The sequence below is a fragment of the Atta cephalotes genome (genome assembly GCF_000143395.1).
Source record: "Atta cephalotes unplaced genomic scaffold scaffold00038, whole genome shotgun sequence".
NCBI classification, from domain to species: domain Eukaryota; kingdom Metazoa; phylum Arthropoda; class Insecta; order Hymenoptera; family Formicidae; genus Atta; species Atta cephalotes.
This window is the reverse complement of record NW_012130102.1, coordinates 2,020,910-2,032,605: the sequence shown is the minus strand read 5'-3', so window position 1 is coordinate 2,032,605 and position 11,696 is coordinate 2,020,910. Positions and strand designations below refer to the sequence as shown.

The 11,696-nt window shown below is 33.5% G+C and overlaps 1 protein-coding gene across 1 annotated transcript in view; it reads left to right on the top strand.

The window, feature by feature from the left end:
- The window catches only part of LOC105621953 (beta-1-syntrophin), a 124,708-nt gene that overhangs the window by 72,907 nt on the left and 40,105 nt on the right, over window positions 1-11,696 (top strand). The window contains exon 3 of the mRNA XM_012203388.1: window positions 7,018-7,226. Coding sequence (XP_012058778.1) covers window positions 7,018-7,226 — 209 coding nt within the window. The remainder of the gene's footprint in view (window positions 1-7,017; window positions 7,227-11,696) is intronic.

Below are 11,696 nucleotides of genomic sequence, written 5' to 3'. Positions count from 1 at the left end.
GTGTGTGTGTGTGTGTGTGTGTGTGTGTGTGTGTGTGTGTGTGTGTGTGTGTGTGTGTGTGTGTGTGTGTGTGTGTGTGAGGTGCACATAACAAACTCTCTATCATAATTAATTCCCTATTTGTTGAAACATTATCAATTCCTTTCTAATTAACGTGAAATTCGCACGACGTCGATTACATGGTTGCAGCTCCTTCAGGATACGCATCCTTCTTCAGAAGTTCAATTTCCGTAACATCAGCTTACTCTTGCAATCTAAGTTCCGCCGTTCAGGCCGATTGTTCCTGCAGCAGGAACTTCGGGAAGCGGATCATCGTCGTCGTCGTCGTCGTCGTCGTCGTCGTCGTCGTCGTCGTCGTCTTAGGACCGTTTGCGTTGTCCTAAATGCAAACGGCATGAAGAATCGTGTGTAGCTTGTCTGACGCAGTTTCCCCCTGAAGAAGCCGCCATTGCATCAGCATAGCTCTTCAACCGTGAAGGAAGGAAACGCCAGCCGGTGCCGACATCGTGGCTGGATTCGCGCTGTAACTCGCTTTCGTCGTGTCGTCTTGGCATTACACGACGGTGTAATACGCCGCCGTTGTCTCTCTTAATGAATAATCGCACCAGGGAAATAGTTTGCGACGCGTTAAGATGTAAAGATCTTATGTTCGATATTCACGTTGTAGAACACTACTCTGTTTATGCTATACAGATGAAATATATTTTAGAAAATATTTTGTTGGAAAAATAAAGGATGAATTACTTTAAAACGAATGGTTTTAAGAAATGTTTTGAAACTTATTGTAGATAATTAATTATTTACTCTTGTAATCTAAGTTTCGCCGTTCAAGGCCGATTGTTTTCGCAGCAGGAACTTTGAGAAACGGATAATTATCGTGGTCGTCTTAAGTCCGTAATTGCAAGCTCTAAATGCAAACGACAAAGAATCATGTGACAGTTTAGCTGATGCAAAGTTTATACATATTTTATACACACTTAATTAAATAATTACAAGTTTGATTAATAGCAGTAATTATAGTACATATCAAGTATTTATTTATTAACAATAAAACATAAGTAAATAACATAAAATTTAAGTACAATTTGATATGATTTCAATCGTTGTGTTAAATTCATTCTATCGTAAATATAAATATTTTTCATCAATCTTTTTAGAGAGCTAACGCACCACTATGGAACATTTTAATATTTTTGATTGCTTTTTCCTCGATTTTTCATGTTATGAGAGAATTCACACAGGGAAACGAATATCTCTGATTAGAAAAGTCGGATGTGGTTTGACGACAATGCTGTCTGGCTGTTAACATCTCGCTCACCCTCTTGAAAACCCCCTTCTGGGCACTTCCCTTCATAATGCAGCTAGCAACTCCATCCTCCACAGTCACCCTCTAGAGCCACCCCCTTGTCTTCGAAACCCTCCCTGTAAGCAGACATTAAAGTATGCGATGCGAGACACTGAGAAAGGACGTCGGACGAAGGAGGGTGCAGATTGGTTATCGAAGGTGAGTTTGTGCCACCGTCGCGCAGTTTATTACAGGCTCGTCTTTATGATATTCCAACCTTCAAAAATGCATTAAGCGCACATAAAGAGATCCGGAGTATGCTGGAGTATGCCATCTTTGTCATTGTTGTTAGCGACGTTGGCGTCCTGTTGCCGGATGGCCCATCAAACTTTAAAACGATGGATATCCTTTTCCTTCTAAGGAGAATCGAAACTCCCCTGGTTTCTCTGGTTAAAGCAAGCAAGAAGCTGTGTCTCTGTAGACCCGGATATAAATGAATTTTTCATGACGGAAATAAACGTATTGGATTTAAAAAATAAAACTAATGGAAAGTAAATATCTTTTTTCTGATTTTAATCTAAATGAATTTTTACGAAAATGTTGTTTCTATTATATCCACGTTTTTTTTCTAATAATATAGATTTATTTTCGAGACGACGCTTGTCGAGAATGGTAATATTTTTTCACGAAAGTAATACTACACATAAATATATAAATAAATAGAATGATTGGTAATATGTTAAGTTTGTAACATTGTAAATATTACGACGCAGGCTTGGTGATTACATTGATAATTATTTGCTCCGGTAATATAATTAATAGATACGTGTCATTCCGTGCGATAATGCTATTAATAAGTACGTAGGATTCCGTTGATTGAACGTTATAGAATGTAACTAGGCACGGTTGCGCATATTACTTCGCATCACGTGATGACATTATGATGTTATAAGCGGCACGGTTATTAACGCCGCATGAAATCAAATGAACGGTAATAAACCATGCGTCAACGTGCATTATCGCTTGCATCAGTTTTTCATGCAATCCTTTATCTTATTAATTTTGTAAAAAAATAATTAACTAATTGAAAAACGTGATAGTTGATATAAAAAATGAAGTGCGTGAAGATACCTTTTATTTTAAACCATGATAGATACCTGATATTTTTTACGTAAACACCTGAAGTTTTTATACCCCAATTGAAATAATTACTGAACAACATAGTATTGTATTATATTATTGATTGCTTTCTTATTTATCAGTATTTGAGAACATTGTGGATGTGGATTTATTCGCAATTTTCTGAAAAAAGTAGAAATCAAACAAATATTAAACAGAGAAATACATCTTGCTTATTATAACAATACTTTTTAAAAATAAAGATTTTAATTAATATAAAGTTTTTCAACGAGTTTTCGATGTCATCATATTTAAAGGTTTGCGAAGAATAGTTATTAAAAAAGAAAAAAAATGTTAATAAAAAATATACATATATCCATACAAATATTTCATATTTTCTCGTTACTAGAAAACACACCCCGCAGGTGATAATTCCGGAAGGAATTAATGAAGCTTTCAGATTTCAGAAAAGAATTTAAGAATCTTATAATAGATAATTGGAATTAGATTAAAAAAAGGTATTGAGAATCTCTCTTGCACATTTTGAAAAATTGAAAAGGACCAACAAATTGCATAATATAGGTAATAAAAATTTCTCTACAAAATCTCTTCTATCTTTGTCCTTCTTTTCATCTCCGTCATATGTTCATGACTTGACAAGCAAATTGGAGAATTCGTAGAAGCACACGAAGCGCAAAACAAGAAACGAAAGCGAAATCCGGTCGATCGAATATCCGGAAAATTACGTTCAAGGGGAATCTCACTCTTACGAGGGAAAACGCGAGGGTGGAAGGTAAAGGAAAGGAATGGAAAGCGAGGTAACGAAATGATGCGAGCGCATTTCGATTTCCTTTGAGCCATCGTCGTGCGAAACTGTGGGCATCTCGTCTTTCTCAGTCCTTGCTCTTCAGCCTTTCGTTGCCTTTGTCGTTTCAACATTTTATTACCCAAACGCCACCCTCCTTCCGCTCTTTAGAGCGAATCAGGCCTTCGCAGATTTTTCGCGGATCTTGGCAATCTTGTTCGCTGACGAGAAGCAGTTCGTCTCTTGCGGAAAGGACTCTTCCGGTGTAAAGGCCTACAAGTGCGGACAAAAACGCGTTTGTGTAACATCAAAGTTTCTACGAAGGCTTGTACAAAGAAGATTAAAAATTGTAAAAACTAAGGTATTCTCTTAAGAAAAAGAACTGAAGATTAGTGTTCTAATAAACTGTTTAACTATGCAGTAAGTAATGATAGAGATTTTTATCAATTTCTGCACTATCATCAATTATTGATAAAACTAATTAGTTTATTGAAACACTAACCAGTTTTTTTTCCTAAAGGTCTGATAATTATAAACCATTATAAAAATGCTAATGGGAAATAAAAGTACAATAAAAAATACAATAAAAACACAATACAATCATATAAAATATAATTATTTTCTCTTTATTCTATTATTTAATCCGTAAATAAAATATATGGATCTTGATGATCCTAAAATTAAAAAAAATTTTTAATAATAATGGAAATTTGAAATAATTTTATATTTTACAATTTTATTTTTACCTGTTTTGAACTTGAAAAATTTAAAAAAAAAATAAAAAATTAATAAGAACTAAAAACAAAAAATAAAAATAATAAAATTTTTGAGTCCCAAAAATTCATATATTCCTTTAAACGTCGAAAAATATATGTTCCTATTACGAGTTAATAAACCAAAATTAAAATTATTAGTTTTAATTTTAATTTAATTTTTTTTTAAGTGAAAGTTTTATTTTATTACAATTATGGTTGTATCTTTCTCTTCGTATATTCTACATCTTTCCTTTTATACTTCTAACGAGCATAAAGATCTTTCGCAGGGTTGTTTGACCCAAATCAAGCGATTTTCCATAGATTTTACGAGAATTGCATTCTGGCGAAAAGGCACGCACCGTATATGAAAAACCACAAAGAAATTTTTCCTCGTAACAGTAAACGAAACACATGCAAAGGCACGTTTTGCGATTTATAAATAGCTTAATTTTTTTCAATGCTTGAATTATTCATAAAAGAGGTATGTCTGGACTTCAATCAATTCTCATTCTTTTTGTGCAATTATAATGAAGCTCTAATAACCCCGAATATCGGGGTTATGAGTAAGCGAAAATTGCATCATGCTCACTCAAATATGATAACATTTCAGAATGTGATAACATTTCAGAATGTGAATATTTATATTGACAATTCGTCTAATATTCAAGAAATATAGAAATAGAACATTATATTCTAGAATCTTTTTAAATACATTTTAAATACGACGTATAACTTTTAGATAAAATGAAGGGATGCTGGAACCTTTTTCTATATCTTTTTTTCATGAAACAATCTAAAGATGTGCTATTTTATGTTATATATAAGTGATATTCTCAGCGTTACACCAGACAGATAAGATTACGGTAGATGATTTTTAGCAAAGAATTCGATCGGCCGGATAGCACGGCGTTGTATTTCCTGAAAAGTGGCTGTTACTCGACAAAAATAATATCAGGGGATATCTAAAACACTTTTCACAATTCTTTTATCGAATATATTTGCACTTGAGCATGATTATCGGATGGTAAGTTTCGCGATAGCCTCGTTTGTTACAAATAATTCTCTTTTATCTGGCTGCAACGGGTATATCTTTAAATAATGCAATTTTATAATTTAGTCAGTAAAGAAGCTTAAAATAAAATATTATTTTTATTTTTGATACAACTAACTAGAATGTAAAATGTATCTAATTGCAAATGTGGTTCGTATACTACATGATTCAATCTCACTTGAAACGCCGTAACTTATGATATACCAATTTCCTGCTTTCCGCTACAGGATTAAACGGAATATACTTGATCGATTAAATTCCCTTTACAATAAAATAGATGAGAGAAAGCATTAATCACGTGATCCTATCATTTCGACATCACGCTACGTTTCCCGATGTTTCTGTCCCCTTTCGCAAGAGCAGTCTCTCGTTTGCCTCTTTTTAGGCAGAAAAGGCCGGGTAGACAGGAGTGACATAAAGGGGCTTTTAACTCGAGCGTAATTTCCTTTTGATCGGAAATTCAATATTTTCTTACGGCCGCCGCGCCTTTCCGCACACGTAGCGCGAGTTTGCTGCTTCCGGAACTTTCCAGGCCGTTTCTCGATAGAAGGCGATTAGAATGCGTACACGGAATCGGAAAAAAGAGCACGTCAAGGTATGTTTCCGTTCGAAATGCCGATGAGTTTGACGTGAATCTATGCTTGCCAAGCGAAAGAAATGATTGCAGTTTCGACTTAAAGCGTTTATCAAACTTATTTATACAGGAATGAAAATTTACATCAAAATTACTGTAATAACATTCTATCATGTACAGTTACATCATTTGTGTAAGCAAAAAATTTCAATAATCAATAATAATTATTTATCTAGCGACAAAATATAATGTTTAATTGTAAGTAAATATCTAAGAAACTGCTATAGTAATTAATAAATCCTAAATATCAGAAGTTTTACTTGTAATATATTTTACGGATCGATAACAAGCTGGAGTGGTGTAGTTGTTATTGAAAAACGAGCCTAGTATATTAGCATAATAAATCTAGAAACTAGCCAAACAGGAAATTACAAAGTTCTCTAGGCTTGTAGTAGACGAATTATGTGGGACGTCGAAAAGCGAGACAATCTCTAGAACTAGCGATATTCCGATTATAAACTTATTTCAGGCCTTCGTGATCGATCTCGCGCGATTTATGTCAGATGTATTAAAGTTTTCGTGTTAACGAAAAGAGAGGAAGGTTTATAAGCTACCAGGAGCGACGCCAAGCAACTTCAATTCTGGTACCGTCGCTTGTCTCGTTTTTGCCGCAAGTATGACTCGCAGAACCCAACTTTCACGAAAAAAAGTGGCTATTTCGATAGCTCTTGATGTAATAAAATTGTTAAATAGATTTTCAAGAATGGAATTGTAGATTGAATTACTTTCGTACGTTCTCTTTTCTACGTTTTCCAAGATAAAATTTGATACTCGAGGTCGTAATATAATAATTATAAGAATTAAGTGCATCATAGATGTGAAAATATTGTTTTCTAAGTATTTCTAACTGATAATTTTTCTAGTAAAAATAAAATAATATAAAGCATAAAATTGTACCAGAAAAATATGTATTAAAAATGTACTTTTTTTTATAATTATGGAATAGAAGCTTGTTTTAAAAATTTTCTAGAAATGAGAATACATATGCTGTATTCAAGAGTAACAGTTCACTACACGGAAAAAAAAAACGGTTTTATTGTGATAAATGTTTAAAAACATTAGGTACAGATCTGAAAATAATTTTGTTGGACTATTAAAATAATTACAAACGCTCAAACTGATTGGTAGAATATCAAAATGCTTTTTGCATTGCTTATTATGTTTGAATTCCCTACATAATTATGTTGATGGTCCAATAATATTATCTATATATAATGTATCTAATTAAATTTTTAGAGATATTTCAGTAACATTATTCTTTCCGTATACACATCTATAAAAAGTTAACAATGATGGTTACATGCGCGCAACAATTTTTATCATTTTATAGAATATCATGTTATCTTTTTCTTTCTTGTTTCTTTGTAGATGGGCGTATCCTAGAATTACACTCACCTGATGGTGTTCACGAATGCTGGTTGAGAGCCGCTGACAACACGGAAGCGAACGTCTGGTTCAATGCTTTGCACTCGGCGTTGGCAGCCCTCACCTTGAAAGCATTACGACTGGCCTCAGCACTTCCAGATCCTCAGCAGCTTCAGCACATAGGCTGGTTGGCGAGGAGACATTGTCTTCAGGTAAGAGAAGTTCCCAAACATTCACTTTGAGAAGTATGCTGATACAGGATAACTTCCTAACATACTATCTTGCAATTTATCCAAGAATATTCTATACATATTATATTGACGATCGATAGAAGTCTTATTCTCGATAAAAATAGATTTATACTTGAAAATATTTATTTTTTGTTATGCATTATAAATAAAATACTTATTGATGAAAGCTAAATTTATATAAATAACAAATTTATATGACATAGCTTTTTAATAAAATAATAACTGTCGAAATAAAATTTAATTATCGTATCCTTAATTCTTTCGTCTGCAATCTGGATCTTTTTGTTCTTGTCTAAACTTTTTTGCTGTTAAGCTTTCAAAAACGTGGTTAAGTGTGATCTTCTTTTCATGATTGATATATACAGTCTAAACAGTCTCTAATAATAAGAAGTATCCGTTTGAGCGTAACCGAATACAACACAGAAGATTGAAGCAATATTGCCGCAATGTTGCAATATTGCAGATTACAATGTAAATTAACAATATGCAAAATGTTAGTAATATGCTTGTAATATTCCACAAACATTGCAAAACTATAATTCTTTAATTGTTACAATAATAATAATAATATAAAAATATAAGTTTTTACAATATTTATGTAATACAGTCTTTTAGTTTAACCGTTTTTATGATATAATAATTAATATAATTCGTTTTATATTTAAATAAGAAATTTATCGATCTATTATTTGACGGCCATTAGCTAAGCTTTATATTTATTTTAAATATGAAATCAAAAAATTGTATAATATCGAATTTGAATACAATTAATGCATCATTATCGGATAAGACAATAAGCAATTAAGCTGCTGAAAACGATTTATCGAAATATTAATTATGTGATCAATGATGTATTTATGCCCGATGTGAACGCAAGAATAAACCAGCGCCCGAACTTTATTGATAAATTGCATACCGTTATTTTTTAATTGATTTCAATTGACTCGGAGTGGTTCCGAATTAAAAAGAATCACTGCGATTAACTTAATCCATGATTAACTTACCAAGCGACTGTTATAGCGATTATTATATTAATGTGGATAATATTTGTAGTTTGTTCGCATACACATGCTTTATTCTTACGAATAAATTTAGAATTAATACTAAATTTATTGGAATATTTTATGGTTTTATCATAAAAAATTGCTTTGGAAAGCACATATCACTAGAAATGCAATTTATAGAAAAATCAAAGTTAGTGAGATACATGTATAGTTTTCACTTTAGAGTCTTTGTAAAAAATTTATCCAAATACATTACATTGCAATATTACTGGAACGTTTTGTTGCAATATAACAAAAAGCGAACATTTTAACATTGTTGGAATTTTACAACAATGATTCAGCAATCATCATGCAATATTGCAATGGTTCAGTGAAATCATTTCTGCAATCTTTCTATGCTATGTGGGAAAATATCAATTATTTTCTACAAGAGGATTTTTCAAATAACGATTCTTATTTTCGATTTTGTTAATATTCGATAGAAAATTGAATTGATTTTGTAGTTATTAAGTTTCATCTGTATATACCTGTATATATATATGGGTAGAATGTATACAATATGTATGCAGGAGAATATACGTTGAGTTGTTTTGTTTATCGTGTACGTTGCGTATATGGAATTATTGAACGTCAACGTTATGGGAAAGCAAGTGACGAGCCAAGCCATCGCCAATTGACCTTCCTCTTCGTCGCTCGCACCATATTGCCTGATTAGTGTCGCAACCGCTCAAATACTGTTTGGTTCAGAGAGACGTTGGATAGTATTTAAGCAACCCGTGGGACGATTTCAGAGGAGGGCGACTGGCAATCAGGCGCGCTAATGCCAATCAATTATGTGCCGGTAGCCACGTGCCCTACGGCCCTCCTGCGGCGTCCTTGATGCCGCCGATACTCGCAGGGCGGTCCTTTATCAACAAGGCAACATCCGGTGGCGGGCTTCGCGTATTAGTTATCGATTCCTGCCGGTTACACGATCAGTAGATCGATAGCATCGTCGTCGATGCTTCGGCCGGTCTCACCGCTGCACGTTTACCTGCTGCGATCTCTGCAAGTGACACGTCTGCGGAGTTGGATGGCTAGGTGGAGATGGAAAGATCAACTGTCGCACCTCGGATATCCCTAGTGGCGCTATTTAATTGGAAACTGTGGATAGAACAGATTTCTGCTCGATAAGGCTCGTGGGTTTGGCAATAAATATTTAATCGGTAATGAATAGAAATAAAAGTTCAATTCCGATCGATCATTTAGTCATCAGCGTTTGACGTTAAATATTGTAATTGGTTTATTTTCACTTTAAATGTGTGAGTAATATATTCACGTTTCGAATGTTTTTTACAGCGTTATTTAACTGAAAATAGTGAATACAGTTGATCTTTTTTTTTATTCGTAATGACATTAAATCGCTGTCACATAAAGCTCTTTAAATGAAATTCATTATTTATCTAATCGTTATTATGGCGTGTTAGTTATTTAAATATTTTAATACAGTTAAAATGAAAGTTATTCGTTTCGAATTGGCTAGAAAAAAATCGCATTCGCTAAAATAGATGTAGATACAAAAAAAAGGTATTGAAATAATGAGTGTTTGATAACTTTTGATTTGATTTGAGGAAAATCGAAAATATTTCTTGAAAAATATTGTTTTTACAAAAAAAAAAGGAATGTTCGTATATCGATCTTTGACAAGTATTTATTGCTTCTGATTGGTGTTTTATTAGTATCTATTCAAAACCGTGTGTGCATCAATAATTTACTACGCATATTTCGCATTGCATAAAATAAATATTGCTTCTGTTCTATCTGCGATATTTACGTTAAATCGCATACTATCGTTCAAATCTGATGTGAAACGAAATGCTCGCTTGTCCGCTTGTTGAGCGCGAATAGATCGGCGTATTCATTAATGTGCCGGGGATCACAGCGCCGCGTCCGAGTGGAATTTATCGATCGGTGATCCATGACCCGGTGATCGACGCCTGTCATTTAATTAACGATTCGATGGGATATTTAAGTGCCGCTGTTAGTAATCTAGCAAAGCGAAGCAACGTTTGGATTTTTCCGGGCACGTGGCGATCCATGATCAACTAGCTGAACGAGTTGTATCATTATTTAGAAGCGTGGTCGTTCGCGCTGAGCACCTCGTAAAGCTGGATATTGCGTTTTATGAACAGCATCGAGCTAGCTAAAATGTATGCGGTAAATGTGCCGATCACGCATGGCGTTTTCATAACTGAAACAAAAACGCTGCGAAAAATACTCAAAACCGCCGTGAAAAACACGAGGAGTACGCGCAGTGCTAGTATGTGTTCGTACTATGTATTTTGTACTACATTCTGTCATCCTATTTAATGTCGTCCGCAGTGTGCCGTTACGTCCGCTTAAATCGTCGATTTATTTTATTTACTGTTGGATGTAATCGATTTCCGGCCAGCTCCACTGTCGACGGTTTCGATTCTCTCCTGGTCGGCCATGTTAGCCGATTACAGTAGTTATCCCTACCTGTTGGACTATATATTTACTAAAAACGTGCAGTTTTCAGCCTTTTTTATTCGGAAACAATATTTTAGTATCAAGTTAATAATTTATATCTATACGAATACATATATATAGACAACGTCGAAAATTTCCGCAAATTGACAAACAGAATGAATAATTGTTGCTCTATTGTTTTTCGATATATTTGCCCTTAGGCTGTTAGACACTTGTTTATTCAATAAAATCAATTGATTGCATCATTTTAAAGGCATCTCAAACATCAGATTTCCAAGACTCGATTGCTGTTTTAATTGAAAAACAAATATCTATTAGATTCACTTTTCTCTCTCGCGTTAACCAACGCGCTTTAATAACACTGCTTTATTACTGTAAATAATATTAATAATGTTAATAATGTTTCTCATCAAATTATCCTTAAATTCTGGTGGAAATATTTACCTTGTCGCACCTAAATTATTCAAAAAACAATAATTAGAAATTCAGAACAAGAACTAATAAGAGTCTAACGCTGATATAAAAGCGATGAGTTAGGAAATGCAGATAATACTCAGGTGTTGACGATTGTCTTCACTTATTGTATCGAATGTTTCGGTTCACTTTGGAGTCACCTTCATCAAAAAGTAGAATATAATACATCGTTGAAAGTAAGTCACTTGCAGATTAACAGAAATGCAATAATCAATACGCTCAACGGGAAACAAAGAAATTCACAAACATTGATTCACAATTTTCATAAGATATAAATTAAAACAAATCGTTCCTCGGATTAATATCATGTCAGTTCATCTTGATGTGTCATTTGAAATTACTTGAAACAATTTCAAACAATTTCAAGATGAACATTGAGAGAAATGATTTTGTTGTAGGAACAAATCAAGGGAAAGTAAATGTGATATTTAAAAAACTGATCGATTTGTTACGATTGCAAATT